Source organism: Didymosphaeria variabile (assembly GCF_027946475.1).
Source record: "Didymosphaeria variabile strain IMI 356815 chromosome Unknown scaffold_7, whole genome shotgun sequence".
Lineage (NCBI taxonomy): Eukaryota > Fungi > Ascomycota > Dothideomycetes > Pleosporales > Didymosphaeriaceae > Didymosphaeria > Didymosphaeria variabile.
The window spans coordinates 249766-275619 of record NW_026611626.1 but is presented as its reverse complement, the minus strand read 5'-3'; the positions used below and the strand labels follow the sequence as shown (position 1 = coordinate 275619).

Sequence of the window (25854 nt, the reverse complement as noted above, 5' to 3'; positions counted from 1 at the left end):
TTTATCGCATCTCCTACGCGTCTTAATGAGCTGTCTCACTTCGACATTTGAAAAATCAGCCTCGCCTTCGCATATTTGGATTCCCCAGGCCGCATTACCACCAACCATCGAAGCATGTCGGCCTCGGCCAGCCGGCGCAACTCTGCCTCAGACAATGCCGTTTCGTCTCCACTTGCGCGCGCTCCAAAGTTCTCACCACCGTCATCGAGGACCGTCTCGCCCATCCGCAGACCTCTGCACGAACGTTCTAATTCGCAGACCAACCAGTATGCCGGGCCCACCATCCGGATAGTCGAAGACCAAGGATCAGATGTCTACTCGAAGAACCCATTTCCCAGCCAGTCCTCTCAGATATTACCGCCTCGTAAGAAGCCAGGGTATGCGTTCGAACGCAGGGGGTCTCGCGTTTCAGACACGGTCGCAAAGATTGAAGCAACCCAGCACACAGGCCAGACCCTGGTGCCCAAGCCATTGGACTCTAAGAACGTCAGACACTCGACGTCCACTAACACGTCAGACGCGGACACTATTGTGGCCTCTTCTTTCTCGCCGTTGTCCAGTCGTTTCTCCCAAGGCAGCACAGCCCGGTCGTCGCCGACGCCTGACTTCTCATTTAACTCATTTAAAAACGAAAAGGAATTCGAGGTACTTCAGGAAGTTCCCTCTTCGCCGCTCAGGTCGACCATCCGGGCTGTCCCTCCTTCAACTTCGTCCAGTTCCGAAGCCGAAGCGCCGAACGACAGCCACGCATTAACAGAACGTGCATCTGCAGCATCGCTTGCCTCGACCGACAGCGCGGAATCATTGGTGGAAAACCACGCAAATCGCAACAGAGTCTCATCCATTGTCAGCGTCACCACTCTCCCTGGGAATCTTCACAAACACACACGATCATCTGGATCCAACCATCAGAAGCAGGCTTCGACTAGTACTACTGCAGCAGCACAGCGGCCGACATCAAAGGCCTCTACACACTCTTTTGCCTATACAGACTATTCTTACAACAGTGAACGCCCACGTTCCGCCTCACAACCTGTACCAACTATTCATGAAGCACAAACAGCAACCGTCGCATCCGGAGTACAGGTCAACTACCCAATTATACGCGCGCCTTCTGCTTCCAGCTTATGGGCCTCGTCTCAAGAATACCTTCCGACCATCACGTCACGAATGAACCCACCGCGGACTCAGGTGCACCAGTGGAGCTCGCAGCTTTCAACAATCGCATCGGAATCTGAGCGCGGCTCTCGGTCAATCGAGCGAGCTTCACGCTCCTTTAGCGCACGGTCGCAATCGCAATCGCATGATGATTATCCGGCATCGGGCAGAGCGGTCATTCCGCGCAGAAGACAGACTGTTAGCAGTGTCTCCTCGTCGGACAATGTTTCCTCGGACCATACGGAATCGTCGGTCGCGGTACCCCTACCACTATTCTCCCCCCGTAACCGGTCCCTCGAATGACGATCGCCATTCCGATTCCGACTCCCACTTCGGAGAGCGTCATGACACCATCTCGCCTCTGCAGTCGCCTCCGCTGAGGATGAAGACATCGTTCATACGGAGATGGGATAGCGATTCGCGGTCGACAACTTCTTCACGGCCAAGCTCGTCGCAATCCGATCTGTCAACATTTATCGCCAACACAATCCCGACATGGGCCAGGTATGAACAGCATATGACTGATCTTTTATTGGAGCTAATCAGAGAACAGAGTGTACTACAGGCGCGGTGATCGCACGTCAATAGGTGCACCAGAATCTGTCTCGGAAACCGATGCCAGTGTACGGTTACCAACATCGCAGAGCGGAAGGACCGATACCCCATCCGAGGGGAATCTCCCATTCAGCATATACAATCCGCGAAGGCGAGCGCACCAGCGCGTGTCGGGGGCGGAGACTGCGTCCATGTCCGAAGGCCCAGTCGAGCAAGACGTCTACGTGGTCGGAGGTCCCCGACGGCACGTCTTGGAGCAGTTCACTCCGCGCCTGCGACCAGACCATCGAAGCCAAGCTCAACTCAGCGCGTGGAAAGCCCCCTCTTTCGACGAGAACTTTGGAGCCGCACTGTTCAGCCGTCAGAACAGACAGATCGTCTTTTTCTCCCTGGGCTTCATCTTCCCCCTCGCCTGGATGATCGCGTCTTTCTTACCCCTGCCCCCAGACCCCAAAACGGTCCAAGGCGCCACCGCAAGCGAATTGGACCTTGAGCAACGCTTCGATAACCAATTCGGCCCCGTCGTCGACAAATCGTTCCAGAAGGCCAATTGGTGGCGCAACCTCAACCGCGTCATGTCCGGCGTCGGCACGCTTCTCATCGGCGTGATAATAGCGCTCGCCATTCTCGCTTCTAGGATGTCCAAGTCCTGAAATAAGGGTGTTGGGCTCCTACGCCATTTCTCATATCAGCTTGCCTTTGTGTAAGCTTCACACGTCTACACGACTTTGAACATAATGCCTTTTCATGACTATGTTACGCTATTTATGTTTTGTCTTAATTACGTTTTCCTACAAGGGTACATATGTATCTACTACGGCCCTACTCGACATGACGCTATCCTGGCCTCTCGAGTACTGCGTAGCTCATGTACAATAGCACCTACCCACTCACCATCCTTTCTGTTCTGTTCATCTAGACACTCACCAGTGGCTTATTGCGTTCTAGCGTCTCGGCGGCATTGCATACCCAGCGGGCGTTTCTTACTTTTTTGGCTCGAGATTGGACGCTATGCAAGCGATCTATGGTAGCCGCTTTACAAGAGGTGGTTTGTTATTTGTGGAGGGGAGGAGAGGGCCAAGGTGGGAGGGCCAAGATCACATTGGAGATTTAATGTTTGATACTTAAATGATGGGAGTTGAGACGGATGGGATTTAACGATACCAATTGTAATTGTAGATAGTAAGCGCATCTGATGAAAGAAAAGCGCGAATAAACCACGATTGCTTTCCATTTCATCTACCGTCGGAGCATGCCAGCCTGATAACCTGACTCGGTCCGGTTCGTGCAACGTCCACTAGAGCATTGATGGGGCTACGAGGAAGTAGGGCCGTTGGCGAGGGCGTACCGTAGGGCGAAGATGGACGGGGTGTCCTGGGTTGGAAGATCGGAGCGCGAGTCAGTAGGTACAAGGCGGTGATTAAGGTACAAACAAGGCGATGAGTGCCTCACTACTTTAGTATATGGTTAATGACGTCGTGGTTAACGCTTTCAAGGCGTCCCTCCCTCCCTTCTTTTATCTAGTGGCCTGGCCGATGCTATGTTGTAGAAGGTCGGCGGAAGGTCGGCGGCTGTGGGTTTGGTCGGCTGGTTGAGGAGGGCTTGCGGGCGTGTAGGTTCCGTACCATAGGTAGAATGACGGATGTGGTATGCGGTTCTGAGGACTTGGGCGCCACTTGTACTGTTGTTTTCGTCGAGGTGAAGATACAGTGTGGAGAGAGTGAGGACTTTGCTTTGGAACGGGAGGGGTGAGTGGGATGGGGAGTTTGGGAGTCTGGGAGTGTGCAGGAGGGATGCGGTCCTTGGGCGTTGAGCTGGAGTGGGATGTGAAGTAGGTGAAGGGGCTGAAAGACGCATGGCTTGATGTCTAAAGATGGGATGCAGTTCACCAGTTTGGAAGACGCGCATGGCTTACTATCTCGAAGATATGATGCAGTAGTTCATCAGAACCCCATAGTCAAGCGCTATATCGCCCAGCCCAGGAAGGTCGTCTCGCCACTCGTCGCGCTTTGTGCGCATCCTCAGATCTCCAGGCGATGCATTCCGGTCTCGTCCAGATCGCGCTATTCACCTCCAATGCAACCCTCACCATAAAAGTGAACGTAGAGGTAAAAGTTAGCATAAACACACACAACCATAAACATATCATACCTATGGTAACCCGCCATCTCACCACCTCACCTCTCTCCCAAGAAAGAAAAGAAAAGCAAAAAGAACAGTAGGCTCCTGTCCGCCCGCGGGATCGAACCGCCAATGAGTCGGGCAGGATCACCTAAAGTTCAGGTATAATACACGTAGGTAACCAACCCGCCAATTATCAGACTAGGTATCGTACGAGGATTAGCTTGACGATGATGATATATATAGACTACGCGGATAATTTCTGTCACTTTGTGAGTGGGCGTTTGTGCGAGAACTGCCGGGTTATGTCTACGTTCACCTTTCACTTTAGTCGGTAGCGTGCTTTCTGCGTTTGCGGGCCAAGTTGTTTGACGTAGGAAGTGCAAGATGAAGGACTTGTACACGACTCTTTGAGAAGCGCTCTATCTAAGAGAATGTTGGATTAACCTAGGTGAAAGGAAAGATATTTTGGAAAAGCAGTAGACGTATAGTACGTTCGAATGCTTTATAATGTCCGTTGATGCAGTAGCAACTTCCAGAGGATATGTCTGGAGTTGAGACGGATTGATTCTCGTGCTGGGACGCGGCAAGCTGCTAGGTCAAGAAATGGGTGATCCCAAGAAGCTGCAGGGTAATGCTTTTTGCACGGTGTTCGCTGTGTTATCCATAAACGCTAGAAAAGGTTGAATCTGTTCAGGGCGAGGGACAAGGCGCAAGTGATATTCTGGGAAAGAGCACAGAGCACGGTATTCCACTAGCGCTGTTTCCACCTCTGTATATAAAGACGTTCAACTTTCAATGTTGTGCCTCCCGACGAAAACCAGACCTTTCGTATCGAAAGCGCGAGTCGACCAGTCCGCATACTCTACGACTTGATTACTCGAGTTAGAAAGGTTCGTGGTTGCCTATCGCCTTCTAAGCAGTACTGACACTGAATAGTCAAGAACTCAATCTCAGAAGTTAAGATGGGTCACTTCGACGACAACTTCCAGGAGATTTGCGACGAGATGTACGAGGAGCAGACGGAGCACGAGGCTGGGGAGGAGGCAGAGGCAGAGGCACAAGAGCAGGCCGAAGCCGAAGCCGAGGCTGAGTACGAAGCTTTGCAGGACGCCGAAGAGGAGCAGCAGGCGGAAGAGGAGCAGCAGGATGGCCAGGAGGGCGAGGACGAAAAGTGAGGCCCTGAACGGTAAGAAGTCCCTTTTACATATTATCTGCGTGGTACTAATGCTAGGACAGATAGTCGAGTCTTCTATGTGCCTTGAGCACTGGTCAAGACTCAGGGGAGAAGCGTGAGAGGCATGGCACGTTTGTGCGTAGCGACGCATATTATGGATGCATGGGTACCGAATTATGAATGCCGACGAGAGAGTAGGGCGTCTTGCTTGGATAGTGTAGCTCGTCAGCCCATACTAGCAGTCACCAATCAAGTATTCGAAACAGTCTGTCTTGTGTATGCAGACTCAATATCCAGTCCTGATTCTCTTGTCGCGACACTTGAAAAGACAGCATTCGGTGCTCACCTGGTGCTTCTATAAAGCAGAGGGCTGATGAGGCAAGCTGGACTATAGTTTCATGTTGTAGCTCAGAGATTGACCTTTGTACCGTACAGCGCGCACATTGCTCGTCAGCTTTTGCATTGCTCCCCGTCATTGTTGTACACCTGATCCCAACGATCCGAAACAATTATGGGAACCACGTTCAGCCAACCTTGGGTTGTACAGTCCACGACTGTGTCCAAGCGGTAAAGTCTGGAGTCATCCATCCCACAGAAAGAGTCACCGAAGTCTACGTGGCGCAGGCACAGCGCGCTCAGAATGATTCATACGCGCTAGCCGCTTGCGGATGTGAGGGGCGGCCGGACGCCCCTCCCGAAAGTCATTTGAAAAGCAAGCCTTCACACGACATTTTGCGCACATCGAGCTCTCAAGCTTCTACCGCGACAACACACCTGCTTCTATACTTTTGCTTCTCATACCACCCTTCTACCACATATTCACAGCTACTAAACCGGAATCTGAACAATATGGCGGTTCGCGCTCAATTCGAGAATTCCAACGAGTAAGTTTGCCCCGCTGGAGTTTGGAGGACTGCAAACACAAGGGAGCAGCTGGCAGGTAGAGCTTGCGCTAATAATTATGCGTAGGGTTGGCGTATTTTCCACACTTACAAATGCGTATGCGATTGTCGCAGTCGGAGCTTCAGAGAACTTCTACAGGTGCGTTGGAGCGTCTCCACTAGCCAGACCTTGCCTGTAGCTGGTCGCAAAGGCATACTCTAGGCAACGATTGATTACTAACATACACGCGACAGTGTCTTCGAAGCCGAACTCCAAGACGTCATACCCATCTGCCATGCTACGATAGCAGGCACAAGGATAGTCGGTCGATTGACCGCAGGGTGCGTTCGCACGCGACCCTTTTCAAATGTTAGCTAAATATCCTTAGCAACAAGAAAGGTCTCCTCGTTCCCACCACTACCACCGATCAAGAACTCCAACATCTCCGCAACTCGATCCCCGACGAAGTCAAAATCCAGCGAATAGAAGAGCGACTCTCTGCCCTTGGCAACGTAATATGCTGCAACGACCATGTCGCACTCGTACATCCGGATATTGAGCGCGAGACCGAGGAGATAATAGCAGATGTGCTGGGCGTGGAGGTGTTCAGGCAGACGATCGCGGACAATGTGCTGACGGGCAGTTACATGGCGTTGAGCAACCAGGGCGGCATTGTGCACCCGAAGACGAGCATTCAGGACCAAGATGAGCTGAGTAGTTTGTTGCAGGTGCCTCTTGTGGCCGGCAGTGTGAACCGCGGTAGTGCGGTAGTGGGCGCGGGTATGGTGGTCAATGACTGGATGGCTGTGACGGGTGAGTCTATCATCAAAGAAAATCACGATAACGGGGTACTAACTTTGGTCAGGGCTTGATACTACTGCGACGGAGCTTTCAGTTGTCGAATCTGTTTTCAGGTTAGGAGAAGGCAACGGTCCCAGCGCGATCAACACCACACACAAGGATGCGATGGTGGAGTCTTTCTACTAAATCATTTCTTTGGTTGGCAAAGAGCTTGGCTACTTGGTACAAAGTCCTCACTCCGCTTTCAGAAGTTCGCGGTATGTAGTGAGGCACGGAACAGGGCGTCTGGGGGAACACGCATGCGAATGAGGCTTGCTATGTCTTGACGTACTTTTGGTGTAAAGAATGCATTGATACCATACCGCCAGCACTTGTGCGCTTAGAGATTGCAGTGGTTCGTGATCGCATCTAACAACTTTTGAGATTATGACATGCCATTTCAGCACCTGAATGCCTGCAGTCACTGGCTTTCGATAGCTATGTATGCGAAAGCAGAATGAATGCCCTCTCATGTTAAGATGAAGAAGCGTTGGTAAGTCGAATGTAGGAACATTCACGTGGCCCAACCCGCCTGATAAACATGTCCAAGGTTGTGATTTAACATTATATGGTTGACGTTCATGCTTACGCGAGAGGCTCCCGTATGCTGTGGGACCGCGGCGTGCACCCCGCCATGTAGGTCCGTAGGGCTGAAGGCGGTGAAAGCGATCGCCGTGGCTTGGCACACTGACGCCAAACTTCCTGGAGCCTTTGCGCCTTCACAGCACACATTCTCAAAACCGATAGAGAAGACAGTCCTTCTAAACCAGCTTCTTCCACAGCTGCTGGCTTTCTTATGGATCTGTCAACCTGTTACCGCTCAACAACTTGAGCCTGGAATAGGCGTCCAACCCAAAACAACGACTCCGCCGCACGCCCACCATGTCACAACCACAGTCCAAAGCGCTCGCCAAGCGAGACGCGTCTACCGCTCTCATGCCACCTCCCCCAGCACCGAAACGAATAAAGAGGCCTTCTGTTGTTCTTGACGAAGACACATACACATCCGCCATTTCCCATATCATTCGCCGCGACTACTTTCCCGGACTGGCCGAGATGGATGCCCAGCGCGAATACTTGAGCGCACTGGACAGTAAAGACAAAGGATGGATAAGAGAAGCAGGAAAAAGGCTGACGGATGTCATGACGCCCGTTCCTGGTAGAAGAGCGAGGGCAACGAGGTTCGAGAGCAAGGGTGCGGATGCAGGACGAACACCAAGTGTATGGGGTACAGACACGCCGCGGACGCAAGCTGGTGATGAAGAAAAAGAAGAGGATGAAGAGGGCCTTGGAAAACTGGACAATGTAGACCTGGACATGGGTCTGGGAGCCTTCCAAGCAAAGTACACATCCGAAGACCAAGAAAGCTTCAACCAGATCCTCGACCGCGCGAACAAAAAGCGCTTCGAGAAGAACGCCTGGATCCACGACGGCAACAAGTACGCCTCCAAACAGCGCCTCGCGCAGCAGAAGGTGCTCGAAGCGCGCAAGCCTTCCACCGATCTTATCCTCCGCCCAAGCCAGGACCTCGACATCGACCGCCCCGCAGCTCCAAACTCCCACAAACACACCGCCTTCAACACTCTCATGTTCGGGCCCGACGGCATAGAACCCTGGGCACCCACCCGCGCCCAGCGCGCCGAAGACGCCTCCCTCGCACCACCAAAGCGCGTCCTCCACCACAACACACGCCTCCCCACTGAAGACACCGAGCCCAAACGCCCGCCCAGCCCCACGCTGTCCTCCGTCCGCGACGCCATCGCAGGCCGCCCGCGCCTCACCGCCAGCGAAGGCGGCTACACAGGCAACGAGACCCCGCGCGTAAACGGCTACGCCTTCGTCGACGCACATCCCCGTCCGACGACTCCGACGAAGAAGAAGCGCCCACAGACCTCCTCGAGCGCTTCGGCGCAAAAGGCAGCAGCGCTGCTACACCGTTCACCATGCACGAGTCTACTGCGCGCGAGAAACTGCACCACAAGATGGTAGACAAGATAGCGTCTTCGCGGCGGCCTGAGAACGCAGCCAGCCCTGCGGAACGAGCAGTTTCGGACAGGGTCTAGGCATCTTCAAGGGGAGGCGAAGACGCCGCGGTTTTTGTCGGCGCCGACGCCCGCGATGAGGGCGGGGATGACGCCTGGGGGTGGGGGCAGGCATGCGGGGATTGACGCCTGCGGCGCAGAGGCTGTTTGAGAGGGTGGGGAGTACGCCGAAGGGAGGGGCGAGGGGGATTTCAGGGCGGTGCGGCAGGGGGGAAGCAGTGGGCTACGCCTACGCCGAAGGCGAGGAGGATTCCTAGGTATTGAGGGAGGAGCGCTTACGATTTGATACCCTATAGATCTCATGAACTGTTATCGTTATAGAATACGTGAATCGACATGTTGTGAATCAGTGACATGACACGATATCACAAGTTAGGCTACTGGATTGCTCATCGCGGGGTAACAAGAAGCACCGTAGCATCACCATACAGCAAGACGAGGATTTCACTTCTGGAAGAATCGCATTATACAAGTGCCTTGCCAGGCTGACACCATACCACCACTACCAAAGGGGACTCATGCCAGAAATCCATCCGTGGTGTCCCCCCCAAGCGCAGCACCAAGAACAAGAACAACAACAAAAAAGTAGCGCCGAAGAAACCTCAAAGCCGAAGCCCGGGTACCCGCAACCGCGCCTCTGTGCTATGCAAACGCCAATGCTGGAAAACGAAAAACCAGAGACGTATTCTGAGCCCATCAGATATAGAGCTGCTGGTATATAGATAAGGGGAAGGAAGCGACATTTTGAGTCAAGCTAGAGTACATTAACACCAAAAGGGGACGTACAACCAACGAAGCAACGACTAACCGCCTCGTCGACGCGTAGAATCCGGCCCATTGTAGGGTCTAAACTGTGATCCAGGCGCATGATACGACCGGTACGGACGACGCGATTGGCGTACAGGGCCTGACCCTGGCTCAGGAGGACGCTCGGAAGAGGGTTCATTCTGCCGCGGTGCGTTTGCGTCGTATGAAGAGTTTGGCTGAGGTGCCGCGTGGTGTTGCGGTGGAGAATACGCGGACGGAGGTGCTTGGCCAATGAAGGCCATACTCGGTGGCTGAGAATGTGGAGGTGGAGCCATGTTCGCCGGCAGGATCGGTTGGCCGCCGTACTGATGGATTTTCAGGGGCGGGTAGGGCGTTGAGGCGTTCGTCGCTGTAGCTGGAGGGGGCGGAGGTGCCTGGAAACTACCTGGCGGCGGGACATAGCCTCCTTGATGGGATGGCCCGCTGTAGCTGGGCGTGTAGTGTGATGGAGGTGGCGCAGGAGGAGGCGCTTGTGATGTTGTTGGATAGCTCGGCTGAGGAGGCGGCTGAGGAGGCTGATACGCAGGCCTTGGTGGCGCGGGGTCGTAATGTGCGAAGCGAAAGTTTATAGGAGCACTGGGTTGCCCTCCGGAGGGTTTGGAAGGAATAGTCTGGCTGATGGACGGAAGCTGGGGCAGGGCCGGCCCCGGAGCACTAGGCGCAGAGAAAGGGCTCTGATGCGGAGGTACCGTATTGCTTTGTCGTGGACTTGCCGCAAAAGGTTGTGGGGGAGGTTGCTGTGCCTGCGAGCCACTCAGACGCCTATCACGCTCCCAGTGTGATGATCCTGGATCTTGAGAGCCTCGTCGTGGGAGATATGCTGGTGCCGCATTCGGCGACTGTTGGTATGATGGGGGCGCTGTCGATGGGGACGCATTGTAGGTGTTCGAAGCTCTGCGTGTTTCTCTTGTATTGTCTGCTTTTTCGGCTGGACCCGAAGGAGTGAAGGGCTGCGAGAGTAGAGGTGGAGCTGTCATCTGAGTCCGCTCTCGAGGCGCAAAAACGGAAGTCTCTGCACGTTGACTTGTAACGTTCTTCCCGTCAGGCTTACTCTTGAAATTGAGCATCTCGCGGAGCATATGCAGAGGGTCCTTTCTCTTTAGCTCTTCAAGACTCATTGGTCGTATGAAACTTGGTGTTTTTGAAGACGGCTCGGGGTACGCTCGCGCAGATGCGGGTGAAGAATAAGCTTCTCGTGTAGACATCGATTCCCTGTAAGCTGCCGGTGTGGATCGCTCCGGCTGCACGTCGTGCTGATGCATGATAGAAGACAGTCCGAACAGTCCACTTCGTGAGGGTGTAGCTCCTTGGCTGGCACTTATGCGATGCGAAGTCACATCACTAGGTGTCTGTTCGACTGAGGCTGCTGGAGGAAATCGCGAAGTTGCGGGAGCAATGTCTGTGTCATTGTTAAGCATGTCCATGACGCGGTGGGTGGACCGGGATGGCGTCTCCTTGGTTGGCGCAATCTGCTCTTTGACAGGCCTAGGGTATTCCATCATACCGGCGGGTTTTTGTTGTGCTACCACATTCTCCGATTTCTTGGACATAGGATTCAAGAAAGCAGCAAACGGCCCAGTGGGTTGCTTGAGTGGTGATGTCGTCTGGCCGATCTCCATTGACGGTGCCTGTCGACTATCTGCAGGGATTGAAGCCTTACTACGGGCAGGTTGTAAGCCTTTCCCTTCGACAGTGTTGCGAGCGGCATCTGCCGATAGGGATGCGAGCACAAATAGAGCATCGGCCTGCTCATTGGGAATGACCGTGGGTGCCGGAGGCCCGAGCGCGGTGTTCTCGATATCATTAGCCGCGTCAATTAGATCCTTGATGTTCTGATGAGCAATGGCTTCAGCTCTATCCGGACCAGTGAAGGTTGCGAAACCAACAGGAGTAGGCGTTTCGAGAATCGAATCGTCTGCGTCCTCATCCTCGGTGATGAAATGTCTCAGTGAGCCACCGAACAGTGCTCGACGAAGTTCATCGTCAAGCAGGTGTTCGGACTCCACGTATGCTCGGCTGCGGGAAGCGAACTTCGAGCCGACACGATCATCAGTATGCAATGGTGGGAACGCGAAACGGGCTGGGGGAAGGATGTTGTCTTCGTCCTCGGTACCCGCTCCATCCTGACTCTTCCTGGACTCCCGTTGAAGTTGTTTCGCCCGATGGAAACATTGCAGCAGCAGATCTTCTTGGAGGTCATAGACTCGTTGAATGTACTTTTCTTTCGCAATGTGTCTTTCGGCTTCGATCACACGCTCAAGCTGTGCGAGCTTCTCTCTTCGAAGCGCTTCAACCTGCGCAAGCCGACTTGCTCTGTACTGGTCAAGAGATGCCATGAGGGGTTCGTATTCAGGACATTGCTTGTGAAACTGGGGGTCATCGTCAAGTGATGTAGTCGTTCGACTCGAAAGTTCTTCCAGGATGTTTTTCTGTAACTTGGCCAGGCTACGATAACTCATTTTCAGATTCAGTTGACGTCGTAGGTCCACCTCAACATTAATGTCGGCGTGAGGCGCACGACGGCGTCCAGGAAGCCGCCTTCCCATCTTGGCCGGTGCATCGCCATTGGTGGGGAGAACATGATGCAGATTTTGGCTGTTTTCGACTTCCAGAACTTGCTCCGGTGAATTAGGTGCAGTTGATGCATCTGTCAATTCTGGTAGTTGATCTGTCTCAGCGGGCGTCTGCGTTGTCGTCCTTCGTTTCTTCCTGCGCGGTTGCTGTTCGGAAGTGTCGCTCTGGGTCCGGGTAAGAACACCGTCTGCGCGTGATTTGCTTGACTCGAAGGATCCATCGGATGCGCGCCTCTTTTTAGGCGACACATTGGAGGCATCAGTCGCATCGCGCGGATTAGACATGGAAGACTCGGGCGCATTAATTCCATTTATCGCGGCGTGGACCTGATCGGCGAAGGAGTCTGTACCAGAATCGGTTGAAAGTCGGTTGCGCTTGGTTGGTCGCTCATCCTCGATACCTGAGTGGCCATCTTCGGATCGCGACAAGTCGCCAAGTGAGCTCCGTCGACTGTTAGAGCTAGCGAATGATGGAGCGCCAGAGCTATCTTGGTTTGAAGCCGTTTTGACAGCTCGTCGGGTTTTCATATGGAGAGGTTCTGAAGGATGAAGACGCGACATCTTCGGTCCAGGGAAACCTGCACTATTTCTTCGCTTAGGGGAACTAGCCGCATTGGCTGCGCCAAGGAATTGCATGTTAGCATTGATGCGCTGGAGGCGAGTTGCGGATGGGGGAGATGTTGAGAGATGGCTCACCTGGTAGTGTTTTGAGCGATGCGATGGTGGATGTCTTTGTTGCTTTGTTCTTGCGCTTCGGCGGCATGTTGGTAAGATGAATTCTGGAACAAGCAATCCTTTAGCCTGTCATAAGAACGCTGCAGGTATCCCAACTGCGGGTTGTATGTGAAGGCGAAGCAAGCATAGGCAGACTCACGAATTCTACTGCTTGCTCCTCCTGGTCAAAGAATGTTTTGTTTGTAGCGTTGGCGCCGTGGTGAATCTGCAGGCCTGCATGGTCAGCCTCTTCATCCAAGACTCGAATTAGGCGAGATGCGAAACGCCAGAAAACTTGCAACTTGAAGTGGAGATAATCCGTGTACGTGAGAAAACTGCCGTTGAGCGGCTACTCGTTGATCGATTGGGATCTGAAACTTGGGGGCTGAGTGTGAGGAAAGAAGAAAGCTCATACCTGATGTCCGGGGCCTCCGTGGCACGATGTCGGAAGGGATAACGTGTGCAGAGGATTTGACGCAAGGCTAGACTATCATTCTCAAGAAAGCGGCGATATGTAAGGCGACTTCGCAATCATCCAGCCTAGTATACTCAACAGGCCGTGAGGAAGAGAAAAGAGCGCCGGAAAAGAAGGAGCGAGAAGAAGTAGGCCTGGGTGCACTTGCACGTGGCCTGCGTCGACAGAGGTAACGGAAAAGATGCCACAAACTGTACAAACGAGCAGCAGGTCTTGACGCCTGTGGGAGAGCGTGAGTGAGGTTGAAGCAAAGATGCTCGCGGATGGTCGCAATTGCCCAGCTGGAACTTGCGCTAGCCTGAAAAGAGAGCGAGGAAAGTAAACGCCACAATGCCGCTTACTGTGTCTAGGCGCGGGTGAATGAGCAGTCGAATGGACAATAGCAGAATAAAAAGATTCTCCAACCACTTCAGGCTGGCTGATGGTCCTTGCGATCGATTGCAGAGACGTGAATGCGTAACAAGTTGCCGTCTCAGAGAATGGACCAACCCGGACCTTTCCCGAAACGGCAACGTTAATCTGTGCCAAACTTTTGAAGGCCGGCGGCGATGCACCTTCGCAGTAGGTACTCCGAGGAGCATCACCGAGACACTGAGTTGCTACAGGCTTCGTCAAGCCTGTAGACTTGGTTTCTTGTTTTCATACGCTGTACTGAAGGCTGCGCTGCTTCAAGCCATGTCTCAAAAACAAACGTCATTAGCCGTGGTCACCAGGCGAGCATTCGGCCGCAAAAACTTCCACGTCTCTGAGTGACTTTTCCTGTCACGACATGTGGCAAACCGCCTGACAATATCACTCCCTTGTTTATAGCTTTTGAACGATCGTGGAGTAACACAGTAGTTCATTCGAACTCGAAGTTGTCTGTATTCGAACATAAGCCGTTCGCACTTGTCTGCATCTAACGCACGATTCAGTCATTGTGCTTCTTTCAATTATCATACTTGCTGTACTGAAAAACTTTGTCATGGGACTCGAGAACCAGCATGCGATCCGGATGGACTCGCCATTGCACGATATACGAGCGACTGACAGGCAGGCACTCAACCTACCCACTGCCTGGGGGAAAGCGCAATCGTGAGATTCATATAGCATAGGAGAATTGAATACACAATCTGCTCGTCGTACTACAGAACTTACTTTTCAACCTCCAACTCTTGAACATCTCGATAACGCACCACCCTACAGGTACCTACATCCAATACGAGAACCATGGCATGCACATCCACGCCTCCCAATACGCGCCGACCTGCACACAGCCTTGCCCATCCCATCCTTCGCGAGGATCACGCCCGCATATTCCAGCACCACACCCTCCACCCCACCGCATCCATCTCCCACCACCTAATAAATATTCATCAAATCCCATTCCATCCTACACAAATCCCCAAAATCGCAGCCTCTCCCCATCCCAACCCACCCCGTCAGTCATCCTCTTCCCAAATGCTCCCATTGGCCGCCCAAGCCATGCACGTCAGCCGCTGCAGCCGAGTGGAGCTGGCTCGCGTCCCTCCCCTGGAGCCAAGCCGGGATTGGCAAGGCACACGACCATGCGCGTGCGCGTGCGTTGCGCATGAATATGAGTTTTGTGAGGGATGGGTGGGGGTTTGATGGCATTATAGGCGCATTGATGGCTAATAATACAAGGACGTATATATAAAAGCCGCGAGGTCTTTTTCGCCCAACCTTGCCATCACCCCTTCAAACCGCAAGTCACGATGCCGAAATCGACCGGGAGGTTTGGGCGGATGAGTAAGGTGTGGCCGCGTGGAGGAGGTAAAGGGCACGGGACGTGTGCGAGTGCGCGGGATGCGTTGCAGAGCATGACTGACTGATGTCGTGAGAAACTTCACATTTGGATGAGGAAACGTTCACGGTCGGTTAAATCAACCGAGTGGTAGCAAAATAGCCCTCATCGCGTATGTAGACATCTCATTGAAATGCCGTCTGCGCAACAGACTCGCGTCTTTATCTACACAATCCTCTCACACATCGTCAGAGGTTATCCAGGTTGTATAATTGCAGACTCGGGTTTCCGTACAGCGAACTGCTCGACAACCGCGAGCCCCAACCTGCCAGCCCTCCCATCACTAATACAATAAAAGTTAAGGCTGCTGTGGTATCACTATAAGGGTACAACAGCCGAGGCCCATCCCTTTTGAATCTCGCAACGCCAGCCCCAGGCGCTAAGGCGACAATGCCCGTAGGCAGATAGAACGGTAAGGAAATTGAATGTATGCTCCATAGGAGCAATGGCGAGGTTAGACCCGCTGTGACAGTAGGAAAGAGGTCGTATCATAACGCATGAGATGCGGTAGACATCATGCTATGTGAGGTAGCCGGACCGTGGGCATAGCTCTGTGTGCGGTAGTGGTGGCGTACGACGCCCATGTGTATGTTCATCGACTGGTGTCTATGTGGAGGCTGACCTTCTTCCGCTGACTCCCGCTCACACTGCTTCTTGGTGAAGAGTTGAGGACGAAATCAGGGATCGGAGGGGTCATCTGCCTGCTGGGAGGTGAAGGGCTTCGCGAGGTCGATCGCTCGGAGAGGCGGCTGTAGGTACGCTCATTTACGAAACTTCGTTGATGAGCAAGAGCCGGGCTTGCAGCGCGGCTGTTCGGGTTCGAACGGCTACTGTTGGAGCGCATTCGACTGTAGGGACGCGGCGGGCAAGTAATGACTTGGTTGGCAAGCGGGCTTGCAATAATGCTCGTTCCTGGTGTAGTTGCGGGCGCCGGTGTCGGGCTTTCACTCCTGAAAAGAGGGTGGATATGGGCTTCACTCCCTGCTGGACTTGGTGGACGTGATGTGTCGAGTGCGAGCTTGGGCGGAGGTGGCAGCTCTTCGTCGTCTTCCATGGGGAACGGGCCATCTAACGCCCGAGCAGGACTTGCTGGTCGGCTTCCGGGAATGGGTTCAAGGGCTGTCCCTCGAGATGGCATTAGCGTCGACGACAAGGCAAGCTGTGCGGCGGCAGCGTTGCTCTGCGCGTCAACCTCCCACGAATCAAACGCGTCAGACTGAGATGCACTGTTGATAGACAATCCATCAGAGTGGATGCTGTGGACATCGCGGTTGAACGAAGGCCTGTTGACAAGCTTGCTTCGCGACGAAATGGGTCGTACGACTTGCTGTAGAGAATCTCTCCATGTCCTCAACGATTGAGACGACCGGTTGGACCATGTTGGTGAAGGAAGAGCGGCGAGAGGAGAGGACGGCTGGGCGGGCTCCAGCATATATAGGTTCGCCGTAGGTGTAGAATAGCGCATCTCAGACATTACAGAGTCGCGAGGCCCGGATACCTCCACCGTCTGGACGTGCTGTTTTGACCTACACCACAAGGGTGAAGAAAATAGGACAATCTGACTCAGGCAAGCCAACAGCCAAATAGCGATCTGAGCTGATGAACTACCACTCCAATCCGCAATGGCGCTATGGTACTTCTTGTGATCCAACTCTTGCTGATGTAATTTGATAGTGATCATCGATGCCAACGATATGACCAAAGCCACAGCAGAAAGTAACACACAAGATATGGCGAGGAGCTTGGAGGCTTGTGGCGAGTCCTTGATGATTCCTTCTCTTGTCCAAGCATACTGAATTGAGAAGACCGTCACTGCGCCGAGGGCACCAAGGTCGAAAGCGCTCGCGGTACATGCTAGCCCGAGCAAGGAGGATTGAGCAGCAGATAATGACACTGCATCGAGAATGTTCAAGATGGTGTCAGCGGCGGTAGTAGACCATGCTACCGCGCCGAAAAGTGAAAAGTAAAATCTTCTTGAAAACATGTTGCCTGCAACCAGACTCAGTGGCGGCGGTGTCGTACGTATCCTTGATGTGACTCAGTCCCTGATGTATCCTCCGACTTTTGCCCAATGTTACACAAAGATCCTAATCTAGCCGTGGACGAGCGTCGAGGAAGGTAGTCAAGACGACCAATGACCAAGGAGGGGTTAGTGGGATGAGTGTCGAAAAGTCATTGGTTCCTCCCAGAGGCGCGGTGATGGGGTGATATTGTGGATTGGATGAAACCAGAAACCAGAAACTAGATCAGATGGTTGTACGGTAGAAATATCAGGCTCCTGCGAAGCCGGTCGTAGCTGGTCTAGGCAAAAGGCACACGAGACTGAACGCGTGTGAGGCACGCGAGAAGATATTAGTATACTTAGTATACTATCTCAGCGCGGTTGAGAGCGACGCGGAGGCCGAATCGGGAAGGCTGACGTTCACCCAATGGAGCGGTTGCAGTAGCCCGGAGCCGGCTGATGTTGTTGAAATGAAGCAAACAGCCAAAGGGTCCAACCACGAGAAAGAGTGACGGACGAACGACTGTTAGAAGCGAATGTGAGGAACGTAGGTCGAGAGGTTAAAACGAACGGAGGGCAAGAAACATTGGACGGCGCAGGGAAGTGTGGGAACTCTGACAGAAGTAATAAATTTAGACGGGAGCAGGCGGGCCATTGTTTTGTGGGCGGCGTCCTGCAGCACGCGTTGAACGTGGTGGAGCGCGCAAGGATACGAAGGGGAGATCCCTGATGCGTTACAGGCATCTCTTACATGCGATGGCGAAGCGGCCGGTTTGCACCACGGATTGCGCATCTTGGGGTAACTCAAGCGTGCTGCTGGCCCATGAATTCGAGACCTGAGACGCATGGGAACATTGGCGCTGTACGATGCCGTCAAGTGGCCCGCGAGAGGGCGCATTGCAGGGAAGCGACACAGCACGCAACTTGAAGAAGGCCCATGCAACGAAAACGACTCGTGTGGAGATTCAGCCCACCAACGTTGCGGAGACCAATTGTAGTCATGGGCTCTACCGTGCCGGTTGTCGCAGGAGTCGGCCCTACAGATTGAGGTTAGGCTCGTCACGCTTCATGATGCCGACATGTCATAGTCGGCGGCCTCATTTCCCACGCGTTGTTTGTTTGCTGTTGCTTTTCCAACAACACAAACATGGCAGACTCAGCCGTTGCTGAAAGACATGGCGGCAGTGCTGAGGGCGCTCCTGGAGGGCGAAATGGAGGTATCACCGGATCGATAGCGCCTTCTGTGGTGTTGCATCGCACAGCATGCAACGACCAGTCCACAGCACTATGGGCGATTGAGCACAAAACCGATCATATGGTGCGGACGGAAGGCGAAACAACTTCCATGCTTCTGTGGCGAGTCGTGGCGATGAAACAAACAAGGAGCGCGACAACAAACAAACTTCGCGCGCGGATGCGGCTGTCGGGGCGACACCTCGATTGATGAGCGCGCGATGAAGGACCCGGCACTAGCGGAAATTATTCGATGTGCATCAAAAGTTCTAGACGCACGGCACGTGAGAGCAAGGCACAGGATGTCGGAATCAGTTCGGCAACAGCCAATGTCGTCACATCTACTTGGCGCCCCCAAGGCTGCCTCAGGCACCATTCATCTTCGGAAGAATGGTTTCGCCGGCTGTCCCGCCTCGCGGTTCGAAGGGCGCCTCGCCGGGTTGGGTGACGATGGCGGTTCTGCCTGCGGACTTGCTCCCTCACCCAAACGCTGCAGCATACATATCTTCACCCACAGTGTCCGGACCTGTATACCACGGACCGCTTCCCTAGGCAAACGCGATTGTAGCTTCCCGTTATATAATCCCGGGGCAACTGCCACCACCTCGTCCCCGCCTTCACTTTCTCCCCCACCTAATCTCGACCCGCCACACAACTTGCCCTCCACCACCACCATCATGAAGATTACCTTCAAGGTACGACCTATCTATCTTTGCCTACACGGATGAATTTGACGTCGATTGCAGGATCTCAAACAGAACAAGTTCGCCATCGAGGCCGAGCCATCGGAAACGGTACTGTGGACTTCATCTTCCGCATCGCCACAGCATCAGTTGCTGACACATGACAGATTGGCGAGCTCAAGGCCAAGATCCAGGCGGACAAGAGCTGGGAAGTCGCCCAGCAGAAGCTGATTTACTCCGGTATGCCCGCCACTGCGGACTTCGAAGCCCTTCGTAGCAGAGTCTGACCATCATATAGGCAAGATCCTCCAGGACGACAAGACTATCGAATCCTACAACATCGAGGAGAAGGGCTTTATTGTGTGCATGGTGTCTAGGGTTTGTACTACTTTTCCACTGGCAGGTGCCTGCTAACAGCACTGCAGCCGAAGACGCAAGCCGCCTCCTCAAGTAAAGCTGCTCCCGCAACACCAGCGCCAGCGCCTGCTCAGACCCCTGCCGCTCCCGCTGCCCCAGCACCCGCACCTGCAGCTGCCCAGAATGCCCCTGGCACACCCTCACCAGCCCCGGCCTCAGACAGGCGATTCGATGATCCGTCGGCGTTGACCATGGGCAGTGAGCGCGATGCTGCTATCGCCAATATGGAGAGCATGGGCTTTGCGCGTGCCGACATTGATGCAGCTATGCGTGCTGCTTTCTTCAACCCCGACCGAGCGGTTGAATACCTCTTGACTGTATGGATTATATGATCGTTCCTTCTAGACTACATGCTAAGCGGCACCAGGGCATCCCCGAAAGCGCCGTCCAGGAGCAACAACAAGCTCAAGCGCGTGGTCCAACGTCTCCTCCTCCCGCCACCGGTGGCAACACTGCCGCTGCCGCGCCCTCAGCTCCGACCTCTGGCGGCGACGAACCCATAAATCTGTTCGAGGCAGCTGCCCAAGCCGGTCAGGGTCGAGGTGGCGCAGGTGGTGCTCGATCAGGAAATACCGGTGCCGCCGCTGGAGCCGGTGCTGGAGCTGCTCTCGGCAGCAATAGCCTGGACTTCTTGCGTAACAACCCGCAATTTCAGCAATTGCGGCAGGTGGTACAACAACAGCCGCAGATGCTCGAGCCTATTCTACAACAAGTCGGCGCTGGCAACCCTCAGCTGGCCCAGTTGATCACCAACCACCCAGATCAGTTCCTGCAGCTGCTTGCAGAGGATGCTGACGAGGATGCGCCGCTACCACCAGGCGCTCAGGCCATAAGTGTCACCGAGGAAGAGCGTGAGGCAATTGAGCGTCTTTGCCGTCTAGGCTTCGAGCGCGACCTTGTCATCCAGGCTTACTTTGCGTGCGACAAGAACGAGGAGCTAGCCGCAAACTTCCTCTTTGACCAGCCGGATGACGGTGATGATCAGTGAGCGGTACACGGAGGACGCGAACCCAATCTCAACACACCGATGCACTCAAAGCCTCTCATGAAAATCATCAACATCAACTGATGTCAAGTCAAGTCACGGTGTCTGTTTACCCGAAACACGAACACGGTTACAGCCATTACTATGTTTGGACATGTGGGAGTCTCCTTTATGAAGATCATGATACCCTCCGCGATGTGGGCGGCGGGCTCTTTACGAGGTGAAAGTGTAGATAGCTCGGCATGAGTGAATGCCGGTTCTCAGAGGCTAGGTATCGAGAATGAAAAATCCATGAATTCCCAATGAAAGCTCGTCACACTGTGTCTATGGTGGTGCTACTGCGCGAATGTAACCCCGGACTGCACGGCATGTAGAGAGAGGTGAGCGACTTCCAAGTTTGTGTTGCTTATCCTGGGTGGTACGGGGACCTGGATGTGGCACGCTTTTTCTTCACGATCTGATTGATGGGTGGGAATATTGGACTGCGGGTTGCAGGTTGCAGGCCTACGAACGAACCTTGCCGGCGAGTACGTATGACCGAGATGATTATTTCCGGGAGGACGCAGGGAAACAAACATCAGCGTGCTTGATTTGGCACGTCGTCTTATGAAAACGAAACATGCGATAACGTCCGTCAGGAGTATGATCGTCATTGGCAGGTTGGATGTATATTGGGCAAGAGGCAGGGATTGGGGACCACGGAAATTTGTGTGCTTGATTTCAGGTTGGATGCAGCTGCTGTGTACGCGGGATTAAAGAAAAGACGTTTCAATGGGGTGGCGTGAGGTTATCTGTTCGGGAGGGGGAGGAGGGGGTTAGGCAGGGAAAGAGTAGATGTTGGTGAATAATCTGGAAAGGGGAATCAAGATTGCTATTGATCCGCGGAGCATCAGGTCGTTTGGCACAAGTCTTTGAGGGCAGAGATCCAAACTTGAACGTCTTTTCCGAAAACGAAGTAGCTTTTAGGATTTCCAACCAATACCTCAGGCTATTTTCCAAACGGCAGTTGAAGCCGTAGATCAATCATCGAGCCGTAAAATCGTTACATACCCACCAACTACCCTTCTAATGGTGGAACAACCGAATGTGCTGCTCCACAAACGTAATGCCCAGCTTGTCCGCCGTGTCCATGACAGCGCCATCGTTCTGGCTACCCGTCGGCGCAGCGATGTACTTAGCGCCGCTCCTCGCCGCCCTGAAGACGTTGTCGATGAATGGGAAGAAAGCGTCAGAGCTGACGGCCACGCCCTCAAGCTTGCCGAGCCACTCCTTGCGCTCCTCGGCGGAGAACGGCTGCGGCACCTGGCCCTCTTCGAAGTGGGCGTCGAAGTCTTCGCGCTCGATGCCGGAGTCGGGGATGAGGCCGCTGCAGAGGAGGTCGATGGCGTTGGACTTGGAGGGACGCTTGGTGCCCTTCTTCCATTGGAGGTTGAGGGTGCGGCTGTGGAAGCGCATCCACCAGTTGTCGGCTTTGTCGCCGGCGAGGCGGGTGCAGTGGATTCGTGCTGGAAGAGTTAGCCTAGTATGAATAGATATATGGATATGGAAACTTACATTGTTGACCGGCACCAAGTCCAATGACCTGGCCGTTGAGCGCATAGCACACACTGTTTGATTGTGTGTACTTGAGCGCAATGGTGGCAACAGTGAGATCCCGCAGCGCAGACTCAGGCAGAGGGCTTGAGTTTTTAGGCACAATGACCGTGTTGAATGTCTCTGCAGGAACAATCTTCGCATCGTTGCGGTGCTGCTGAAGGTTCACGCCGTACACCGTCCTCGTCTCAATCGGACCGGGCTCGAAGTCAGGGTCCATCTGGAGCACGAGGTACTTTCCGCCCTTCTTCTTCTTGAGGATCTCAAGAGCCTCCTCGGTGTACTTGGGCGCGATGACACCGTCGGACACTTCTCGGCTGATGATCTTTGCGGTGGGCAAATCAACTTCGTGAGATAGGGCGATCATGTCTCCAAAGCTGGACATGCGGTCGGCGCCTCGTGCCCTCGCGTAGGCCTGAGCCAATTGCGACTTCTCGATGCCCTCGATGTCGTCGACCATGTATACCTTCCTCTCCTCCTCGCTGAGTTCAACACCAATGGCGGCACCAGCGGGGGAGACGTGCTTGAAGCTGGCAGCCGCCGGGTAGTTGAGCGCCTTGCTGAGCTCCTGCACCAATGGCCATGCGTTGAGCGCATCGAGTAGGTTGATGTATCCCGGAGCACCGCACAGCACCTTGAAGGGCAGCTGTGATTCCTGCGCGTAGACTGTGGCAGGCTTCTGGTGTGGGTTTGCACCGTATCGAAGAGGCAATTGCTGCTCGCCCTCGCCGGCGTACTTCTTGCGGAAGAAGTCGGAGATGGCGCTGTCGTATCCAGCAGTCTGCTCGAACGCCTTGAGCGCGTACCGCTGCCTGCTCTTCTCCGTGACCTCGCCGTTGTCCTTGAGCTCGGTGAGGAAGTCATGGTAATCCTTGGGATCGCTAATGATGGTGACCCGCGCATGGTTCTTCGCAGCAGCACGCAACAGAGTGACACCACCAATGTCAATCTCCTCGACAGCCTCCGGGATGGTAACGTTGATGCGCGCGACCGTCTCGGAGAAGGGGTATAGGTTGCAGATAACGTAGTCGATCTTGTCGATGCTGTTCTTGGAGAGATCCGACTCGTCCGACTCGAGGTTGCGGGCAAGTATGCCTCCGTGGACGGCAGGGTGCAGTGTCTTGACGCGGCCGCCCAACATCTCGGGTGCCTGGGTGATAGCGGAGACATCTTCGACGGGGAAGTTTGCCTGGCGGATCATCTTCGCGGTGCCTCCGGAGGCAAGCAGACGGACGCCATTGTCGTGCAGGCCCTTGGCCAGGTCAAGGAGGCCCGTCTTGTCGTATACAGACAGAATCGCTGGGATCGTCAGCATATGCTACTAATGTACAAAGGTCAAGCATGCTCACCAGTCTTTTGGCCAGCCATCTTGAATGTTCAGTCTGGTCAATTGTCAAAGGAGTGTCTACGAAAGGAATTCTGGGGTATCAAAACAAAGGGTGAGGGGCTGAGTCGTCCAGTGGCTCGTCAGGCCGTCTCTCGAAATTCTCGTGCCCCACCCCAAATTGACGTATCGCGCCTGCCCCTCGTTGCGATTTCGGCAAGGCTGCGGGCTGCGGCAGGTGGTCCGTGCATACTTCCCCAGACTGCATCCATACTTCGGACGACAACGCGTCCTACCTGGCTAAGCTATACGCGCAACAACAACACTGTGTTGCTAGACGATGTCGATTATTCGTCCGTAGCGCGCTTTCAGCAATTGATCCTTCTGCAATCTGATAGTCCTATATAGCCAATCATCATCCAGAATCGCGTTATAGAACCTCGGCTTCTTCCTCATCTTCCAGTACTTATCGTAACAACTCCCCAGCTCCACAACGAACATTTGGTCATTTTCGACCCCTGCAATATACTGTCTATAGAGCACTATATTCAAACTTCTGACCTAATCTAGCGTGGACTGTATCCATTTGATAACAATGACCTCAGATACAGGCACAGAAGACCTGATATCCCATCTCAAGTCGGTCCTCCTAGAACTAAACGCCCAGCCCTACCCCGAGGTCGCAAACCCACCCGAAACCCCAAACGCGCCTCTGTCGCCCTCATCCTCCGCATACAACCGCACTACTCGCATTGGCCCGCCACAGACGACAAACCGTTCCCCTACACCACCCCTACCCCCCGAGTCCAACCCAGCAACGCCGGCGCTCTTCTGCAGCTTCGAGCAAACCTCGCGACCTTTCGGTCAAGGATGTTATAGAGACGTTCTTCGCGCAGGACTGGGTTAAGCATGGCGATCCGGAGTTGCTGTTCATCAAGCGCGCAACGAGAGTGGGCGACAAGTGGAACGGACACGTAGCGCTGCCGGGCGGGAAGAGAGATCCCGAAGATGAGGACGACCAGGTGACCGCTGTGCGAGAGGCATTGGAGGAAGTCGGCATAGATCTGAACTACAATAACGCCATCACCGTCGGCAACCTCCCGCAGAGAGTGGTCACTTCTTCGTGGGGAAAAGTACCGTACGTTTTACCTCGCCTTCTACCATCTAGAGAACACGCGTATTGATGAGCTGTAGATTGATGGTCCTCTGCCCGTATATATATCTTCTCACGTCTCCGACGTACCCCGCCCAACGCCTCCAACCCACCGAAGTAGCCTCCACCCACTGGGTCTCCCTCCGCGCCCTGCAATCTCCCTCCCTACGCACCTACGAATACGCATATGTCTCCGCACGACTAGCAAAGTCTGAGCTCGGTATAAAACGCTGGTTTCTGCAGTCCATGCTATCCAGTATGATGTTCGCAGCCATACATCTCGTGCCTTCCAATTCCACCTACTGCGCGACAATCCCAGACTTCATCCCCGCGGGCGGACCGCCTGATGCGGGAACGCTGGGCAAAGTCAAAGAGGTCCTGCGAGGACCCGAAGGGAGAGACTTGGGAAAGCCCCCGTTACTGCTATGGGGGCTAACACTAGGCGTAGTCAGTGACTTGCTGGAACATCTACCACCACACAACGCGCTGGAACTGTGGACATACCCGACCTTCACCAACTGGGACGTTCGCTTTGTCATGTGGGCTATGTCGTACCGGTTTAGAAAACAAAAGTCGGCGGAGATGAGCACGCAGACGATAGGGCTTGAGACGGCGTCTGTTCCTATTATCGACGCCGAAGTCGAGGAGAAGCCGGGGGAGGTGGGTATTGCGGGATTGGGCGTGGGACGCAACTGGGGGAGGACGGGCAGGGCGAAGATGGTGGCTAGGAATGCGGCGGTAAATTCTATGCTTGAGGGGTATTATCCTATTGTTAGGAAGGCGGTGGCTACGGCATTGGTGGCGAGGATTGGGCTTTTTGTGGGGTTGGCGGTGGTATTGGGAAGGAGATATCGGGTGAAAGAGTGGGCTGAAGCGCTGTGGAAGTCGTGGTAATATGTTCTGTAGATGTAGACGGTATCTAGGTATGGTATCTGAGTGGCGCGCGTTAGTAATGGTCCACTTGGAGGTTATGCATCCTGGGTCGACTTGACGTACGATGCACAGCGATTGCTAGAGTGCAGTGAATATGCCCAACGGTCTAAAAGATAGCAAACGTGCGTGTTGCGAACTAGAGCGAGTGAGGAACACAACTGTTCACTGCCTTTTCCTCTTGGATACCTCATACATGAACGGCCTTCCCATTGAGATTTGACAGAATAGTCTGCAAAGCCACATCATGAGCCTAGCACCGTTTGTTGTGCGCCATATATGTGTGACACGAGATTGAATGAGGAACTCTAACGGTATACAAGAAGACCTATCTCCCGGAGTCCAAGAAAGTAGTGAAACTCTTCAATTTCGTCCCAAAGACGACA

General features: G+C 54.0%; 8 protein-coding genes across 8 annotated transcripts; 6 read left to right on the top strand and 2 right to left on the bottom strand.

The window, feature by feature from the left end:
- Positions 1–114: 114 nt before the first annotated feature.
- On the top strand, positions 115–2366 carry N0V89_009226 (uncharacterized protein; the record flags this gene model as incomplete). The annotated part of the gene is made up of 2 exons (XM_056217979.1): positions 115–760; positions 1747–2366. 2 exons carry the CDS (start codon positions 115–117, stop codon positions 2364–2366), a joined length of 1266 nt encoding a protein of 421 aa, XP_056067244.1.
- A 2074-nt stretch (positions 2367–4440) lies between these two features.
- On the top strand, positions 4441–5012 carry N0V89_009225 (uncharacterized protein; the record flags this gene model as incomplete). The annotated part of the gene is made up of 2 exons (XM_056217978.1): positions 4441–4465; positions 4774–5012. The coding sequence occupies 2 exons, from the start codon at positions 4441–4443 to the stop codon at positions 5010–5012; spliced, it is 264 nt and encodes an 87-aa protein (XP_056067243.1).
- Positions 5013–5860: 848 nt separating this feature from the next.
- On the top strand, positions 5861–6880 carry TIF6 (Eukaryotic translation initiation factor 6; the record flags this gene model as incomplete). Its single annotated transcript, XM_056217977.1, has 5 exons — positions 5861–5895; positions 5981–6052; positions 6148–6234; positions 6282–6706; positions 6759–6880. 5 exons carry the CDS (start codon positions 5861–5863, stop codon positions 6878–6880), a joined length of 741 nt encoding a protein of 246 aa, XP_056067242.1.
- Positions 6881–7615: 735 nt separating this feature from the next.
- N0V89_009223 (uncharacterized protein) lies at positions 7616–8722 on the top strand (the record flags this gene model as incomplete). Its single annotated transcript, XM_056217976.1, has 1 exon — positions 7616–8722. One exon carries the CDS (start codon positions 7616–7618, stop codon positions 8720–8722), a length of 1107 nt encoding a protein of 368 aa, XP_056067241.1.
- Positions 8723–9578: 856 nt separating this feature from the next.
- On the bottom strand, positions 9579–12716 carry N0V89_009222 (uncharacterized protein; the record flags this gene model as incomplete). The annotated part of the gene is given in 2 exon segments (XM_056217975.1): positions 9579–12694; positions 12710–12716. The coding sequence occupies 2 exon segments, from the start codon at positions 12714–12716 to the stop codon at positions 9579–9581; spliced, it is 3123 nt and encodes a 1040-aa protein (XP_056067240.1).
- A 6344-nt stretch (positions 12717–19060) lies between these two features.
- RAD23 (UV excision repair protein rad23) lies at positions 19061–20471 on the top strand (the record flags this gene model as incomplete). Its single annotated transcript, XM_056217974.1, has 6 exons — positions 19061–19078; positions 19130–19177; positions 19234–19306; positions 19365–19444; positions 19492–19800; positions 19851–20471. 6 exons carry the CDS (start codon positions 19061–19063, stop codon positions 20469–20471), a joined length of 1149 nt encoding a protein of 382 aa, XP_056067239.1.
- Positions 20472–21533: 1062 nt separating this feature from the next.
- Positions 21534–23429, bottom strand: ADE17 (bifunctional phosphoribosylaminoimidazolecarboxamide formyltransferase/IMP cyclohydrolase; the record flags this gene model as incomplete). Its single annotated transcript, XM_056217973.1, has 3 exons — positions 21534–21973; positions 22023–23360; positions 23411–23429. 3 exons carry the CDS (start codon positions 23427–23429, stop codon positions 21534–21536), a joined length of 1797 nt encoding a protein of 598 aa, XP_056067238.1.
- A 551-nt stretch (positions 23430–23980) lies between these two features.
- Positions 23981–25432, top strand: N0V89_009219 (uncharacterized protein; the record flags this gene model as incomplete). The annotated part of the gene is made up of 3 exons (XM_056217972.1): positions 23981–24161; positions 24223–24523; positions 24580–25432. The coding sequence occupies 3 exons, from the start codon at positions 23981–23983 to the stop codon at positions 25430–25432; spliced, it is 1335 nt and encodes a 444-aa protein (XP_056067237.1).
- Positions 25433–25854: the final 422 nt, after the last annotated feature.